Below are 19,638 nucleotides of genomic sequence, written 5' to 3'. Positions count from 1 at the left end.
TCTCCAGAAATCTATGAATGAATTAAGCATTGTTATATTATTAGTCAGCAAAATGAAAAGAGAAATATCATTTTATCTATGAAAAGTAAAAAACAGTACCTGTGTGTTGGTGACTCTCATAGTCTGAAGAAAATGAAGTAGGAGATGTGTGTTGTCAATAATATATCAGAGCATTTATTAAGCTATTAGATAGCAAGCTGGCACACGGCATATGAATAATACAGTTGGCACTCAGTATCTGACATACAGCATGCACATCATTCCCTTATTACTGAGAGGACATTTTTATATAATTATAGTATGAGCTCTGGTTAGTGAACACTTGAATGATATTGTAGTCTGTCACTATAATCTATCAAAACCACAGAATTAGATACGGAGAACCGGGACTCCCTATACCGCGACATACAATCGCGCCGTCAGCTATGGGGAGAAAATTGGGGGTATTCGGGTCCTTGCCGACAGTGCGCGGAGACGAACGAAAACAATTCTGCGTCTCATCTGAAGCGTCTTGATATTCGCGTGCAGGTCGCATCAAATGCGTTTCTCAAATGCGCCCATCATCCACGTCGCGTTTGCATGACAACGAATGCCTCGAGCACATTCCGAGGGAAACTGAATACCCTCAATTTTTCTCCATGCCTGTATCAAGATGGCAGTCGAGTCCTGGTTCTCTGGTTTTAATTCTGTGATCAAAACACTTTAAGTGTATACAAGGTATTGTTGGTCGAAGCAGCCAAAAAAATATCAATTTTCATTATCTGAATCATTATATTTTTGAAAAATAACACTTTGGTGTTTTGCAAAAGTTCGTTCTACAAATCATATACTTTGAAAACTTGCTTAATTTATTGTTTTTAATGAGTTATGTAAGTTTTACAAAAGTGTTGTTGTTTCAGCCCTCTTTACAACATAACTCAAGAACCACAGGACCTACAAAAGCATATCTGTGATATTTGAATTCTTCTAAACGCTCGCTATGAATTGAGCAATGCAATTTTTGCTAAAGCTCGCTACCATTCGCAAGATGCTGCGAACTACTTTTTGTTTTGGCTGCTTCGACCAACAATACATCGTATACCCTTAAGCCTGACCAAGCTTGGGTTTTTTTTGTCACACTACTGAAACTTATCTCATCTTGGCTGAAGGCATTACTACAACCTGGATCTTTCCCAGTGTCCCCTAATGAAAATTTGCCATTTATTTTGTATGCAGTATATTAGGGAACTTAAGGGGACTCTGGTAAGACCCCATCTACTGTAATGGTTTCCTCATAATGATGATGTGGCAGGCATGAATTTGTCATGCTGTGTTCATGGGATGTTGGGAAGTATGCCAGAGATGAAGATGAAATTTATGGTCTAAAACTGGTCAGAAATTATGGAGTAATTCTTTTTTGGTGAATGATAAGTTAATTTAACTTCAAGCTTGGATTACATGATACATGTGTACTGTAAAGAATTTCAAATGAATGAAACATGCTTTGCCATTTTAAATGCGCATGTAATTGTGTGCGTTTGCTGCGTCAAGTAACCTCTCTGTGAGCACTTTGTAATGGTTGAGTGGTGGGCATGTGTTTGTCTATTTGAAATTCCTACTGTGGTTTGGTGAACCTGGCTCTTGCCCTAGCCAAATATCTCATCAAGAACCATACTTCACTTATTTTGCAGCACTTGCTCTTGGCAACATACATAGTGTGACTTCCTCTTATGAATTACTTAATGCTGTTAATGTTATACAAACGTTACAGCTACCTTTCATCTGGGAATTTCAGTATGTCTCAAGCAGTAAAAAATTTGCACAAATCAACCGATTCCCACAAAATTCCTTGACAAATTCTTACCTTGTATCTGAAATGAAGGTGAGCGTGTCCCGACACTTCTTAATGTACATCTTAAATAAATCAAATCAATAACAGAATGCATAAATGCTGTAAGTGCCTTTGTATATCATTACACTTACAACATTTTTGCACTAATTGAGATGTTTTCTCCTACCTCTTGGGTCTCCTGGATAGAGTATAGGAACATGATTACTAGTCAGTCTGTTCTTGGCTTTGATACCAATCAGCAGTGGGCTACCACGACGGGTTGCTACGCATTCTCCTGGGTAATGGATGCTCTTGAATGCCAATGCAAATGCTCCTTCCTGGGGTAGGTAGGCAAAATATATGAAGATGAAAAATGTGGTATACCATAAAACACCTAATAACATGCAAAATATCTAATTCTCAATCATGAGAGCATGTACCTCCTGCGTGCTGTCACGTCAGCATACTTTTTGTGGATCAACACGATCGCGCGACCAGAGACTGTAATTGGTAAATCTCAAAAGAGGTACTTGTGCTGTTAGCATGTGGCCTTTGGGTAGTACGCACGACGCAAATATCTGTGCGTACCGAAGTTGGTCCTCATGATCGAGAATAAGATATTTTGTCTAGAGCGCCTCTCCCTAATAAGCACCCTAACAGGTTTTTAAAAGGGACAACTGTCCAAGCTACCCCCTTTCAATACACTTGCATGTACAACTAAATGTTGATTTTGACTTCAGATACACTGACCTTTTGCAAATTCCCAATTTAGACTTACATTTCATCAGTTTCATAAGCACCCCCAAAAGAACCAATTAATTAAGCACTGGGTGCTAATTAGGTCTAATACAGTACACCATTTGCTGCCTTGTGTATTATATACTGTTATTTATATACAGAGTTATATTACAGGTTGATAGTCTGAAAGGTCATTAGTCTGAAAAAAAAATAACTTGGTTATAAACCCTAACCCTAAACTTTGCCCTAACCTAACTAACCTAAGTCCAAATCCCAACATTCACCATAACCCTAATTATCTATAACCTAAAACCTAACAATAACTCTAATCCTAACATTTACACTAAACACTAACCCTAATGTTATCCCTAATGATATCCTTAATCCTAACATAAAATGCCCTAGACCCTAATTTTAATAGACTTGCTTCAAGTCCTTGTGCATTCTTAGCTAGTTAATGAAAATTATATGTACATGTATGCATCCCCGGGTAGGATTTTTCAAAAGCAGTGTCTTTCCACAGACCCTTGTCTTTATTTCCCAGAATCAAATGAGTTATCCAAACACTATATTTATATAGGCCTGTGTAAAATACAGCTGTGCAATTAACTTCCATTGTTAGTGAATGCCCTTTAACATGCTCTGGCTTAGCTATAACTGCATAAGTTCTTCCAAGTTCATCTTTAGTTATGTTAGTGGAATACCATTGACATTAAATGCCAGGGAATTACAATTGTTTGATGTATTGACCATCCCAGCTTATCCTACCATTACTCTTGGGCAGACTGCACTGCCAGGGGCCCCTACCATATTTACCCCCATTTCCTGTCCTTTCCTTCTAGCTAGCCATAAGGACTTGAAGGTTGGTAATTGATTACATAATACACCATGGGTGACTTTGCAAAATCTGTCCACAACATAGATCTGATCATGTGCCTAAGAATAAGCGAGCAGGACATGGCATACCACAGTAGTAATATTATGGTAAACATATAGCATGTTGGCCTACTTTAGAGAAAAAGTAAGGATGAAGCCTTGGTCAAGGTTATAACTTTTCAGACTAATGATGGACTAGTGGACTGTTCCCACAGAGATACCTTTGTAATGGCTAATTAAGGGCATTAAATACAATGAATACAGTACTGATGTCTATCAAATTAAGATACAAAATAATTATTGATAAAAATAATACAATGTAGCAAATTGTTAATATGACATTTCCATCTGAACTCATCATTGATTCAAAATAGAAATGTTATGAAAATGAGGTCCAAATTGTGCAAAATTAAACTTTGATCTCTTATCACAGTATTGAAGGTTTAAGATCGACAGTCTCAATCCCACTTTATAATATCAAAACATAGATTTTAACATAGGAAATGGTTCATATTTTTCTCATAATCCCAGAGAATTTTTAAGCCCGAAATATGTTCCGTTTAGAATGTTATGAATGAACAAGTGATGGCCTCATCCACCATGGAAAGGGATAATTTCCCAAAAATTTTGGAGAAAAGTAAAAATTATGACAAATTTTGCCTAACATTTTGAATTTTCGTATATCGATGGTTCCAAATTTCTTGAAAAATTGGTATATTGATGGGTCCACTTTAATTCTCAGCAGCATACCTCTACCCAAACCAAAATTGAGTACCCTCCCTCCCCCAGGCATTTTGGAATATTTTTGCTTCTAATATAAAAAATGTTTAAATTTATATAACTTGACACAACATGAAGAATAATCCATAATTGTCATGACATTTAGCAACATCTGGCAGGATGCAAACGATGTACCTACAAAAGCTGCACAAATTTGCACCACATGTCACTTTGAATGACCTCCATTTTAATAGTGTGTGTACAACATGGGGCAATCTTTTGAAGCAATTGAAATATTTATTGATTTTCAATCAACGATATAGGAAAATACACACTAATTATGTAATTATTGGTTATTATGACAAAACATTCCAAATTTGATTGCTATCTCTCTTCCGGACTTGCATTTGCTTCATAGCTCTTCAGTGGAAAACTTAATAAATTACAAAAAGCTTCGTTTTTTAAATGAGGCAAAGTACAATAGACTTGAACTGTACCAATGGTTAGAAACCATTTAGAGCCAAATTATCAGGTACAAGCCTTAAAATTCAGGGAGGCCACATAGGCCATGACCTCCATTGCCCTAGACTTGGCCCTGATGCCCCTCATCTACAAAGCATTCTTCAGTACAACTTGTGCCCTTTGCTCATTGGCTTTAAAATCAGTGCCCTTGAAAATGTTAATTTTGAGGCCTGTATCTATTAATGCTGGTTTCATACTTTCTGCCGCTTGCCGCTGAGCCGTGTGATGCTTCATCATGCCAATTGCACTTGTTTGCAAGCGGAGCGGCACACTGCTGAGCACTGCTCCAAAATCGTATTTTGTTCTCATACGTCAGAGCGGCAACTCCCAGCGATGTTGCCGCTTGGACAAAGTGATGGAAAGATCGATATATATCGGCTTGCCGCTGGTCACCACTAGCATTTCTGGTACAAATTTGCAGTGAAGCAAAATCATCTTCAGAGCGGCAAGCGGCAGGAAAGTATGAAACCAGCAATAGAAACCAGGGAACCAGCACATTTGTTGATGGCAGCTTTTATTGGGCCATCCTGAAAGCCAGTGAAGGGTAAAACTGAAGCAAAAGTGCATTACCAATTGTTGGATCACATTTTCCACCAGCTCTCTAAACGACATTTTGGCATCATCTCTGGTGTTGTACAGGTACAAGATGAGCTTGGCTATCACTTCAGTATCAGTGTCGGATTCGAACTCATGACCTTTGCTCTCCAGGAAAGTCTTGATGTCCTTGTAGTTGGTGATGATTCCATTGTGGACAACAATAAATTCTAGTGGAAAAACAAATCAAACTATAGTTGTCAAAGATCACATTACACTAATCTTGCCAAAAAAGTTGACATCACTCAATGTCTAAAACACAATGAAGTAATTCAAAATTATTCTGATATTCAGTTTGTTGCATAATTATGCTTCATTATGAATCACTTATTTGTTGTTCATTTTATTTTATGCATAACTTTTTACATTTTAAGTAAAATATCAAGCAGGGCAAGTGGATTTCTAAGTGGATGCGCCCAACAGGCAAGTGGAAATTTTAAAATTATGCGAGGCCTGGTGATAGGTCGTATATGTTATGAATTCACAATTGCATTTGAAACCAACTTAAGGTAGCTGAAAATCCTGACATCACATGCCTTACGCTGGTTTAGGTATACAATTTATTCAGTATTAAAGAAACAGGGGACGATATACAAAATACAGACTGGTTTTTCCACTACTTTATTTAAACATTCGTTGCATTTCATCATAGTGAATATCAAACTCATCGTCATAGTTCACAATTCCTTCTTCTATTCATGGTAACTACTTACGGTTATTGGCATCTGACCTCTGTGGATGAGAATTAATTGCGCTGGGTACACCATGAGTAGCCCATCGGGTATGTGCAATTCCACAGTGAATATCATACTCAAGGTCTAGGTTAAGATCATCTTTACCTGTGAAAAAAGAAGTAAATAAAATGAGTATTTTAGACCTCTCAACTTTTACTGTTATATTTTTCATTAACTGGAAAGTAAAGCATTAACATACATGTTTTGCAGATAAAATCATGAAAATTTAGAACTATTTTCCTATGTACCTATGACTTCAACATTAAAAGTTACTATGTATGAGCAAAGAAGGATTAAAAAGAAAGAAATAGTTCTCGCCTCTAATTATCTTTATAAAACAAAATAAGATAATGCAACACATGAAGGGTTGGCAGAGATCACATCACATACATCCACTAAATTCTTACTGTATATCTCCTCTTCCAGTGCCCTGACTTTCCCTCGTTTCTTGATTATCTGTGGGGGTGACTGTTTGGCATCATTGATATCATTACCACCATCAATAGCCACACCTGTGTGTCAGAAATACAAAAAGAAAACTGTAAACACACAAAGAAATAATGAACATTGTGCTTATAATAGTAAATGAACTTTTTAAATATCTTTATGCATTTTTAGTAATGGCCATTATTTTCAAAATGAAAATTATACTGTAATTGAGAACTTATGACATATAGCCCACCATGCAGGATGTTATGCTCTGATTTCTTTTTAAAAAAATTAAAATTAAGTTCAAAGGGCCTAAAACATTGCAAGTGACTCCTTGTGGTGATGTTCCAAATTTTGCAAAGCTAGTCACTAAAAAGGAAACAAACCAGTACATTTCTAAAATAGCTTTGTTGGGCTGGTATAGCATAATGTGACACGATCTGGTCCATGGGGGCCAAAGGAGGCATTTTTGAAAATTGAGTTACTGTAATTATAACATTATTCATACAATAGGCTATCATCACAGAGACAAGTGATTTGCGCGGAACTTTTTTTCCGTGCAATCAGCTATTTTTTTTCCTATGGGCAGGGATACATGATTTGCACTGAAAAAAAGTTTCGCGTAATCTTCGCGCAATTGGCTATTTTTTTCCGCGCAAATCACTTGTCCCTGGCTATCATTTACTGAAAACACCAAAGGTCTTGGATACTTTGGTTCTAAAGTTATGAAGTTTTTTGATGTCTATTTTCTTATGTATTTTATTGTTTTTTACTCTATATTTTTACCTTTATTTATCCCAGTTTCAAATTTGCAGCCTTTGGCCCCCATGGACCAGATCGTGTCACATATAGAATTGTAGGAAAGAGCCCTTGTGGGATGACCTCAAATTGATCATTGCTTTAGTTGGCTCTTTTAAATACGTTTTGTATGTGTTTGTTTGTTTTTGCTTTGTTTTCTCTGCATTGACCAATGATGTTGTTCCATACTGGCATGTTGCCCATGCCCTGGGTTTTTCATGGTTTAATATTGAACACTCATTATTTCTTTCATATCTCTTACTGCAATCTACTATAAGTATAATATACATTGTAACAACTGCTTGGTTTCTATTACATATAGCTTATCACAAAAAAGGAAGTAGACTTGGAAATTGACACATTATATCAAATTTCAACATTTGTATTTTTTTAATAAAATGTTTTGGGCAGTTGACAACATGAAATAATAATATGTGATTGGAAACCAAATCAATTGAAGGTAACTCACATTACGTTATTCTAGGTTAAGTTTCTGTTTTGCTTCACAACATGCTGTGGGAGAGTGAGCACACTGGGTTGACCATTCCCACAAACTTAAAATTCCATGACTTTTTCGATAATCTAACTGAATCCACACAACCCACAGCAGTCTCCAACCAACCATGCCGACTTCGTTTCCCCCATAACTGATGGCGCGATTGTATGCGGCGGTATAGGGAGTCCCGGTTCTCCGTCTCTAATTCTGTGGCATTTAGCCAACTGGGACTATCACTGACTATCCAACCGCAACTATGCTTTATGTTGTTATTATCAAAGACAGAGATAAAAAGATTTTATCGTGTCTGACGTCATCTGTCATTCAAACTCGAACACGGTTTGTTTACAAGTGTCGTGATGATGACTTGCTGAACGCAGCGGTATAACCGGGCGCCTTATTGTTAATTTTGCACCTTCAAACATGCAAACCATCTCAAAAGTTCTTTATAGTAGGAAACTTTCTTTCGCGAAGGCACCATGTCAACAATGCCTAGAAAAGCTGCTTTTTACCTTGTAAATGTACATAATTTTTCGCCATTTGCTGCTATTCCTTTTCTCCGATCAGCACCACATAGATTGGTGTTCCTTTTACCCGCTATTAACCTGTGTAAATCAATCTAGGATCGTAATTGACAGAGACATCAGACGCGATAAGTTCTTTTTACCTCTGTCTTTTAATTATATATGTGGAATATCCCCCACTTTGCTGGAAAAAATTATGTGTGTATCCACAGTTAGATAGAATACAATAGGGGACCTCATCCTCCCCTAATAGGCCCTATGTCTAACTAATGCCTTTAGCGCCCTCTAGGGGGGTTATAATATTGTTATATAGCCCCATTAGCATAGTGAAAAATGGGGATATCCCCGTTTGCAGGCGTATCCTCAGTTTATCGGGATAAAGAATAAATGTATCCCAGTTTCACACGTCTCACAAATGTCTCACAACACTTACCTGCGGAGTCATAGCCCCTGTATTCCAGTCGTTTGAGGCCATTGATAAGAGTCTCCAAGATAGCCTTACGTTGCTGAGGCACCAGATAGTTTATGTATGCAAATATACCTACAAAAAATCAACAAAAATTCAAAATTATAGTCAAAATTACAAGCTTCGTTCAAACTACCACTATCTTCAATGATTTACAATTCATGATCGAGCTAAATGCTTTTTAAAATAAAATTTAAAAATTTTGAATCATGCTTAGAAACTGGACAAAGTTCTTTGGAACTAACACAACATTGAAAATGACAGATGGTCTTGGTGGCCTTCTCCAATTGAGGACTACATTTGCTATGGGGCATGTTGTTATTCTAGCATTCTTTTTATGGTACCCGTTATATGGCTCAATAATTAATAGATATCCACTGTGATAGATATCCATGAAAAAAGCTTAATTTCAAAAATTTCACTTCATATGGAGATTTGGGGAAGTTACACATCCCGGTTTACACATGTACAGTTTGACCCATATATGCTACTGTGTTGTAATTTCTGTCTGCTAACAGAAAATGTCTTTGCCAAATGACTGAATCTCTAAGAAAGGTAAAATGCTCGCAGACATAGTCCTAGGTTTCCAATGGCATAAAAATCTCAACTTTTTTGGAGTAAGTGGGGGATATGGTGAGGTTGTGGATCACAATGTGTCAATTTTAAAATTAGGGGCTATCATTTTCTTCGGAAGGGGGTCCCAAATTCATAAAAAGTCAGCGTCAACAAAATTGCGATCTTCCTATTTCGGCAACAAAAATTTTATGACCCCCACCTAAGGGTGTGAGTGAGTCCCGGGAATTCGAGTCCCGCCCGATAATCCTATTACCCGGGCAGGAAATTCCTTCTTCGCTCAATCAATTTTTTTTTTTTAATAATTTTTTTTCGAAGTTTTTTTTTCGGTTTTGTAGTGTCTCTGGACCTAGACCTAAATGCTAGGATCATGGTTGCCCTAAAAAAAAAAAAAAAAATTGAATTTTGCACATTGTTTTTGTAATTTTAATATGAAAATTGATACATAGTTTTCATGATATCATTAATGATATCAAAATGCATTCAAATTCAATGCATATTGATAAATTACAAAACAATGTGCAAAATTCAATTTTTTTTAGGTCAACCATGATCCTAGCATTTAGGTCTAGGTCCAGAGACACTACAAAACCTAAAAACTTTAAAAAAAAAATTAAAAATTATTATTATTTTTTTTGTGGCAATTTGGTGCCGGTTACCGCCGAAAAATCGCTGGTACCGGGCACAAAATTACCGAAAATCACACCCCTACCCCCACCGATACACCTTACCCCCTAAACAGGCTAAAATTATATTGAAATCAGTCTTTTTGAATAAAATACACTATCTGTGAACATCTTGTGACTCCCTACATTTTGGTCATCAAAAATTTCCTAAAATTTATGACCCTCTGGTATATTTGGGACCCTCCCTTCTGAAGAAAATGATAGCCCCCTTATATTTTGTGTGAAGCTATGAAAGATTGGTAGGCCTGCAATTTGTACTGATTTGAGCAATTTATATCTGGCAAAACATAGGGATGGCATCCAAAGATTTACATTTAGACTTATATTATTTGACAATGCATCCTTAACAAACTCAATACCACAATTTGTTAAAGTTCTGATGCATACAAATAATCAGGCCAGTCGGAAACAACAGCTGTCATATGTAGAGCTTCAAAGCAGAAAGGAACAAGTGGCCATTTTTATTTCTGAATACTGGGGCTAAACTTTCAGCAGCCCGGGGGAGGAGGGGACTCGACTTTAGTAGTGACAGGTATGTGCCTACCAGCGTTCCAAAGTAGGGGCCTATCGGTACAAAACATTGTTTTAAAAAAGGGGGGTCATTGAGTACAAACTAAATGAAAAAGGGGGTCAATGGGTATAATATAGCAAAAAAGGGGGCCATTGGGTATAAAATGTCAAAGAAAGGGTCATTAGGTAGAACATTTTGAAAAATGGGAGCAAAATTATATTTCTTGTCCCAAATTTCATATACAAATTTGCTGAAATAACAGAATTAAAGTTTCTGCATTATTTTGTGGCGTTTTGATGATACAATTTTAGAAAAAAAGGCGGTCACTGGGTAGCCTGTAGCCGGACCTAAAGAAAAAGAGGGTCATCAGGTATGACTTTTAAAAAAAGGGTGTCATCAGGTATATTTGACTTTAAAAAGGGGGCTTTTGAGCCCCCCCCCCCCCCAGTTAGCTGGTTTATGAAAACCCACAGAATGATTTCCTTAACCTCACTTGGAAACAATAGAAAAGTCTTTACTTTGCCTGCTACTCTTTAAAAAAACAACATACATACATTTGTGTAGGTACACCCCTACACATAAAAAAAAATTGAAAACATGTGTCCACCTGGAATCCATTCCCATGCAATTGCAACCAACATTGTATAGCAGGATATAATTAGTGGGTGTTAATTTCTCAGTTTCCAAGTATTCACACCTGTTGCATTGTTTTATTCACAGTTTCAAAGACAATTACACAATACACATGCCCCTATCAATTTAGACAATACATTAAAAACCAGTCTCAGTTCCAAGCAGTTTTGCACCAGTTGGGGTGTTGCTTTATGAAATCATGGTTTCAAGACAATACACAATACATTAACCCCTTGAGAACTACCTGCCTATTGGTCAAAAAGAAGTTTTCATTATCAATTGGACCAATCAGCAACATTGTTAGAATAATTTCACCATGTAAAAAAATGGGGTGAATTATATTTGCAAAGCTCCATTCTGATTGGTGATTAAAGTGAAGATATCACATAACTGACCAATCTGAGAGGTAATGTTCGATCAGTAGGTAGTGCTAAGTGGGTTACACATGATGTCAAAGAAGATCATACATATTGATCCCCGAGTCGAGAATATTTTTAAAGACTTTATATTTGGTTTTGAAATTACATGTACCTTCAAAAATCATTCATGAAAAATAACAACCTTTTTTCACATATTTTTATGGATTTTCAATGACCCCATATGGTACACAGATGTTGCATGTAAAATTTTGTATATGGTCATTTTCACGGTAAAGGGTGTAACTTTGGATTTTTAACATTTTAATCCGTAGTGTTCTAATAAAGCCACAGAATTCCATAATTTTTGGCCACATAAGTCATCTAGTTAGCAGCTACCTTGGGTAGCATAATCAGCTTTGGGAGTTACTGCGTTCAGTTTTAGCAGGCTTAAATGTACTTAATATTGCCATTTTGAAAAACTATAAAAAACAGTAACATTTTTTGTAAAACCCTGTGTTTTCTTCAGTTAGTTCATGGATAATTTTTCTTATCCTGAAAGTACAGTCATATGTTCAGTAAACACTGCCACATTAGATTTAATTGTGAACGGCCCTGTATTTTTGAGAACCGGACTTCGCAATATTTGTCGTTTCGGAGGCTTCATTTTCCGTTAACAATTGTTAACAAACTTTGTGGGTGTAGCTTTGGTTCATAATTCTTGGTTATTTCTTCACTTCTTCTTGATTTATAACAGTTGTTATCTTAACTTGAAATGGGTAACAAAAATTAGCCGATTTGCAAGCTTTTAAAATTTTTATAAAATCTTGACTTCAAATAGCCGTTTTTCCGTTAACTTTTTTGAAGCCTCCGAAACAAACTGTTCAGCAAGCTTGTGCAAATATAAATAAAAGAGCTCATCCAATCTATTTATCAAAATGTAGCAAAGTAGATCCTCAAGTCACATGTTTTTAAATCGTGGAGATATATATCACCGTTTGAAAATGGGACCCAATACAAACTTTCCGTTAACAATTGAAGCCTCCGAAACAAATGAAGCCTCCGAAACAACAGTAAACTTAATTATCATCTATGCATATCTAAATTGGTGTGTTTCATACTGATATCTGCATTGTAATTATTACTTGATATGTGCAGAATGTCATAAATTTTTTTAAAAATTGACATTATGGTTAATGTTTGAAAAATATACTGATACCTTAAAAAGCCTGTTTCGGAGGCTTCACATGCAAAAAACACCATACTTAACAAATGGGTGAAAAAATTAATGTGTGATAAATCTACAATATCTGCCGCATAGAATCATTGATTCAATACACACAAGAAAATAACAGCTTAGATGATCCCAACACTGTTGTTTTTAAAAAAACTACTTCTGCAATGTTTAACAATTGTTAACATGAAGCCTCCGAAACAAAAAAAATGACTTGCTGTGATAATTTAATTTTTGTCACAACTGAAATTCAATACTTAGAAGCAAAGCATGAAAATTGGTAATTGTGATATTTTTTACCTATTTTTTATGTCAACTTGTAGTACTTAGCTAAATATTTTACTTTTATGATCACCTGTGTTGTTAACTGAAGCCTCCGAAACACAAATCGCTTGAATTGCCAATTCTAAAAAATAACTCCAATTTCTGTGAAACTTGGATGGGAGGTTCCTTTCATCAAGTATTATTTGTACATGAAGTTAGACATTCAAATTATTTTAGGAACCCAATTAAAACTTTAAAAATTAAATATGTTTAAGGTTTGGAAATTTCCATTGTAAATGACACTTGATGTTAAAAATTTTCAAAACTGCAATTACAAACATAGCAAAACATGGTATAAAATTTAACTTATATCTGTTGACTTACTTTGGAATGGAATTTCACATGTATTCCAGCTTTCATGTCAAAATTTTCTGAGGTTATGTAAAATACAGTTTTTCTTAGATTTTAACCAAAATGTTATGCAAATGTCAAATTTTTTATTAGAAATCAAAAGGTTTAAGCCTTGAAACATTATTTTACTTGAATTTAAGTTGCTTCTATGCATGATTTCAGTAAACAGAAACATATTTAAGTGGTTTGAAATTTTGACCCTAAAATCAAAAGTTACACCCTTTACCGTGAAAATGACCATATGCAAATTGTGTATTAATGCAAATGTTTGTGGACTGGAGTCTAAGCCAGGCCTTGCAGTTTAGATTTTAAAGGCAAGTGGTCAATCCCTCGCTAGCATGATGCTAGGCGAGTGGTCGAATTACTCTTTAGTAATAGTATGTAGTGGTCAAATCACTATATGTGATGTGTGAAAGATATACATGTGACCACATCTGGCTAGTCAGCAATAATGAAACTGAGTACAGTTGTAAGCAAAAATTGAGGACAAAAACAATAAAAAACAGAAGAAAATGGACATATGAGAGGTTCATTTACTTTGAAACCACGTATTGCCCCTAATCTTATTCTTACCCTCACCCGGGGGGGGGGGGTACTCAAGTTTGGTTTTGGTAGGGACGTGCTGCTGAGATTTTGGAAGTAGACCCATAAATATACCAATTTTTCAAGAAATTTGGACCCATTGATATACCAAAAGTCAAAATTTTCGGCCGAATTTACCCAAAATCGTCTTAGTTTTTACAAATTTTCCCAAAATTTTGGGAAAATTTTGGCTAGATTTAAAAGGAAAAATTGGGCTGTTGTCCGAAAAAATTAAGAAACTTTTGAAAAAGGACCCATTCATAATCATATACCAAAATAGGCTTTGAAAAGGGGTCATTGATATACCAGAAGGCTGAAAATGCTACCCATGTTTGCATGCACGTCCCGTATGGTCATTTGTACTGAGTACCCCGGCCTTCATCCAGGGCTCAAAATTGTTGCACAGCCCCTTAGCAAGTTGTAGACTCAACTGAGAATGCATGAATTTTGGCATGCAAAAGACAAAAAAAAAAAAAACATTTACTGACTGAGGAACATGATGAGAAGTGGTCCAAGGATAACAAAATACAATCTTTTCCTTAAATTGACCAAAGAAGTACATTGCGGTTTCAAAGAGGGCAAACAAGCCTTCATATCACCCAGAGACTATGGTCTGTTGGATCCATTGCCACCACAGACAGCCAGATGCAAATGACAGGCTGTTTACAGAGTTATCTACTCATAACAGATAAGCAACAAATCAAATTGATAATTTGATATACAAATTTACCAAATGAATTTCATCATTTTGTATGTCAAAAAACAAAACTGATGCAACTTTTTAACAAGAAAAATTATAGGCCATGGACAGGGGCAGTGCCTGAGTATTTTGATAGAGGAGCAAGTACAATTTTGAATGATTGTTATGGAGTGTGTGACAGCGCTGCCCGTCAAGCTTGCGCTACGCAGGGGGGTGTCTGAGGGGGAAGTGCCCCCGTGAGAATTTGGGGGAAAAATCAAAATGAAAGCACAAATGAAGCCATTTGATGCAACATTTTCACCCTTTTTTGGGTTATAATTTATTTATTTTCCAACCGCATATTTTTATGGATTTCATTCATGGGCCCGACTTTTGGCCCGCTGGTTTTAGGCATCCAATGGGCATACTCAATTACGTTCAATTTTCTTACATTTTACGATGCTTTCCCAGCCTAATTTCACCTTTTCTTGAATAAAATTCCTTTCTTTTGACCATGTTTACCCATTTACCCCCATTCCTTCCATATTGTCATCCTTACACAATGATCGGGCATTACTATTATTAGAGTGAATTTGCAAAGACCCAGTTATGCAAAGTTTAAGTCGCAACCAGTGGCATAGATTTCTTTTTGACATGGGGGGATAGGATTGGAAAAAAATTTGTAGTATCAGGAAATCCAGCACCTTTTGGCAACCGAATAAGTTTATGGTACAAGTTTTACAAAATTTTGACCAAAAAAAAGTTATAGGGCCTAAATTACTTGTTATTCAAGGTTGGAAACAAGAGAAATACTGGTATTCCTTTTTTCAAAGTTGGATAAAGTTGTACATTTTAATTACTTTTGCAGTTGAACAGCTAGCAATGCATTCAAAGTGTCCCTTTTTTTATAATTTAAATAAGTTGTCGTTTTCTTCAAATGGCTGTTTTACGTCCAAATATGGATGTGAAGGCGCTTTGCATAAAACACGCACACCAGGTGGCGGTGGATGCGATATTGCCATTTGTGACGTCGCCATTGGATTATTAAGACATAATCATGAAATCTTCACAAACAATTCTAAATTTGTTATGTGGTGTCAAAGCAAAATTATCTTACTCTAAAACCGTTGAAGTGCGACAAAGTACCCCACTGTAAATATGTTGTTTTTCAATTTATAACTGCTAACCATATATTTTGAATGGGGCTGTCAGCCTTGTATTTTCGCCATTCTCGTACGTCACCTGTCACGTGACCTATGACGCCTGACACACACATTCTTTGCACAAGAAATTTTAATGATGCCAGTTTGAAGATAATCACATGTGGCATATCCTCAAGAAATTTGGGCATTATATTGCTTTTCGTTTGACCGTGGCACCATTTTTCGTATTCTCAGGAAGCCTTCCATTGAAAAGTATATGTTTTAAAGTGTACAGTTAAATGGGAGCATTCTATGAAATATTCAAATGGCTGCCAAAACCAAACCGTACTCTGTAAACCGCTCAAATTTCTTGAGCAGTTTCTACATGTAACTATGATTATCTTCATACATACATCATTGAAATTTCCGTTTGAAAGATCGTTTGCATGTTTTATGCAATGCGCGGTGCGCCCTCACATCCATATTTGGACGTAAAAGAGTCATTTTAAGAACGACAACTCCAATTTTTATGGACAACTTTCATAAATGAAATTCTAGACATCAATTACATACCAATCAGCACCAACTTTAACAGAATAAGGCATTTTATATAACAATAATGATTATTGTCAAAAATATTGATTTTCAGACCCCCAGACCCCCCTGACCAAATACCGTATTTGTTTTGGCCGACACCCAACTCATTTTTTGGCCGATTTGGATGAAAATGGTGTCAAAATGCTCAGGAGATCATACTGCATCAAATAAGCCTGTTCCCTAAGAAATTTGAAACATCAGGATTCCTTAACCCACCACTAATAGTAAACATACAGCTAGCTGTATTTTGTAGCTAGGGGCCAGCATCAGTGCAATAAAAACGGTGAATATTTTAAATCGCATTCATGGCATTTTATGTGATGGTACATGTATACATTTGTAGAATTGATTCGCAAGTATTCAAAGGTGTGGCGCATTTTGCGATGCGACACTAGGAAACTCAAACGCTGATTGTATACAAATATTAACTGTCTATGAGTGTGATGGTCGAATATTATAATCACGAGGTGAAAGATGGATTGTTCCATTCCACGAGCCGGAACGGCGAGTGGAATGGAACAATACATCTTTCACCTTGTGATTATATTTCGACCATTACACAAATTTAAGACAGTTAATATTTGTTTTATATTACTCATACATAAATTCTGTTGCTCAAAAATACTATTTATGATAGGGAATATATTTTTTCATCAACATAACACCATGTTTTGCCGTGACATACTTTTTTGTGTCCACCCCATAACTATTAAAATCGGCGAGTCTATTAGAGTCAGCTCACGGCTTGGCGCAGGCGCACTATGGCACAGCACTATGTGATGATGGTAAAAACTATCACACGGAGAGGCTGATGGTAAAAATGATAAATGGCTATCAACCAATGAACTGTCTAGAATTTATGTATGAGTGATATAATATACACTATACAGCATGACTGAGAATTGACAATGTCACTGGCAACTGCAGTAACTTGAGTACGGTAGGCTAAAAGTAAAACAGTAGCACAAAACATCATGGCCCCTTCCTCACCATACATAGGGCCATGAATGCCGTGTACGTGCATATAGAAATGGGGCACCGCCCGTGAACTCGCGTCGCGGTGATGACGTCACACTGACGGCATCTATTTATAGGAAGAATTCAAAACACGGTGACGATTACTAGGGTTGTTGTCGACAAGGCTGTTGTCGACAATATTGTCGACAAAGCAATTTTTCCCAGCTTTCCCGATTGTCGACAAGCATGGGCTAATTATCGACAAAGACTAGTCATTTTAAAAAAAATAATAGAGATAAGCTTAAGATTACAATTATTGATCATGAAATAACTTCTAGGTATATAAAAAGAAAGTAATAATTGAGCAACATTACAATGATAGGGTGGATCAATAGACTTCATTTTGTTATGGTGAGTTACCGATATGGTAATTTTACAGTGTTTACTCTCTCTGGAAATTGGGTGCGCCAAATGAAACATTTTCTTCTCAAATTGGCCCAATTTTGGCTCAGTAATTCCCCAAATTGACTAATTGTAATACAGCATTACAAATTTTTGTGAGACAAAAATAATTTTCACTGGGCCAAAATTGAGACATACGGCCTCTGAGTAATGATTATGATTATATGATTATGTGTTTTTGACAGTAATATTTTGATGTAAATAAACAACGCATAATGTGGTCTCTGAACTTAATATTTGGACCTTATTGATGTATTGCTTTGTCGACAACTTGTCAACATCGGATCTTGAGATTTGATGATTGTCGACAATGAAAATTCTACTTGACAACAACCCTAACGATTACACAGTCACAAGTCTGGTCTTTTACTCAAATGTGCTCAAAATTTACGAACAAGCATCAAATGGTCATGTTTTTTGAGGTGGGACCCAATTGCGTCACATCTTGCAATTTGCCAAAAATCAACTCCTTTTTTGTATAAATGATTATATTTCAAAAAGTTTTCACCCAAACTATGTAAAATTATACATTTTTAGAAAGCATATATTGTCAGGATTGCAAATCTGTAAAGTTTGAGTGGATATACAGGGTGTGCCAAAAAAATATACAGGGTGATTCCACTGAAAAATACATAAAAATTACATTTCTTTACCACTCCAATATTTCTACATGGTATATTAAATTTGAAAATAAACTTGATATTTGGAATGAACACAATTAGTGTTTTCATTAAATATAAAGTTTGCACTATATTTGTTAAGCCCATTGTGTAATACAGGGTGTGAAAAAAGTTAATTTTAAATTGTTTAATTTAATGAAAACTTTCACTAAGTGCCATTAATTTGGAAAATATATTCAAAATAGTTTAAAGAATTGCTATAATATCACATAAATATCCAATTCCCATATAGGGTGTTCCAAAAATCAATATACAGTGAATAATTTGTAACAATGGTACATGTACAATAGGCATATACATGCACAATTAGCCTACATCAATAAACTATTTAACAATAGCCAGAGATCAATATGTCATCAGATTAAATCCTTGACTGTAATAATCTCCTTTGAGAAGATTTATTTTATAGATATTTCAAAGATAAAACAATTTTAAAAGATCTATTTATGACAGATGAAATGCATGCAAAATTTAAAGCCCATTATATTGCATGACACACATTCCACTGCATTAATTAAAAGCTTGTTAAATCCTTAATTACTAAATTTATTAAGATTAACTAGCTAATTATAGAAATGGAAAGTTAAATAATAAAATTAACATCATGCAAATGCATTTTTACTCCTACTGAGGCAACAAAGTGCATAAATTTTAAAATGAACACCAACTTCCCATTGGAATTACACAGAGCTCCTCCGCTTCCGGCTCCTCCGCTTCGGCTCCACCCCTGACTAATTAACTTAATTAAGCTGTTGAAATTAATTAATTGATTTGTTCAACTGTATTTGTTATTATTTCATTTAATTAATAATTTATCTTCAAAATAAGACCAAAACCATTTCTTCATGATGGATTTTAGCAAAAATATAAGAATAAGAAGAGAAAATATTTTGGAAAATGTGACAGCTCCACCTTTTTTGGGTGCCCACCTCAAAAAACATGACCAAATATGTTTTGTTTATTGTCTCATCTTCACGTGAGGAATGGTAGGAAGTGGTATTTATGAGAAAAAGTGGTATTTTATGTGTACCCTGGACCAGATAGGCTCAGGAGTATCAGACCTTCGTACGGAGAAGGACAGTGGAAATCGTAGTGACGGAGGTGTGAGTAACTCTGGCTACTACTAACAACAGCATTAGCCAGGCATTATAATATGAGTTAATT

At 35.7% G+C, this 19,638-nt stretch overlaps 1 protein-coding gene across 3 annotated transcripts in view; it reads right to left on the bottom strand.

Moving 5' to 3' along the window:
- LOC140143669 (glutamine--fructose-6-phosphate aminotransferase [isomerizing] 1-like) overlaps nucleotides 1-19,638 on the bottom strand; it is a 56,513-nt gene that overhangs the window by 24,903 nt on the left and 11,972 nt on the right. For 2 of the 3 annotated variants that reach the window (XM_072165487.1, XM_072165489.1), the window contains exons 2-6: nucleotides 8,675-8,782; nucleotides 6,402-6,506; nucleotides 5,974-6,099; nucleotides 5,237-5,430; nucleotides 1,998-2,148 (exon numbers count right to left, since the gene is read on the bottom strand). In XM_072165487.1, the coding sequence (XP_072021588.1) occupies nucleotides 1,998-2,148; nucleotides 5,237-5,430; nucleotides 5,974-6,099; nucleotides 6,402-6,506; nucleotides 8,675-8,782 (684 nt within the window). Of the gene's footprint in view, nucleotides 1-99; nucleotides 124-1,997; nucleotides 2,149-5,236; nucleotides 5,431-5,973; nucleotides 6,100-6,401; nucleotides 6,507-8,674; nucleotides 8,783-19,638 lie in introns of all 3 variants that reach the window. The other variant, XM_072165488.1, reaches the window with a different exon arrangement.

The sequence above is a fragment of the Amphiura filiformis genome, unplaced genomic scaffold, assembly GCF_039555335.1.
Source record: "Amphiura filiformis unplaced genomic scaffold, Afil_fr2py scaffold_25, whole genome shotgun sequence".
In the NCBI taxonomy this organism is placed as follows: domain Eukaryota; kingdom Metazoa; phylum Echinodermata; class Ophiuroidea; order Amphilepidida; family Amphiuridae; genus Amphiura; species Amphiura filiformis.
The sequence above is the reverse complement of the archived record's forward strand: the minus strand, read 5'-3'. Positions and strand labels throughout refer to the sequence as shown.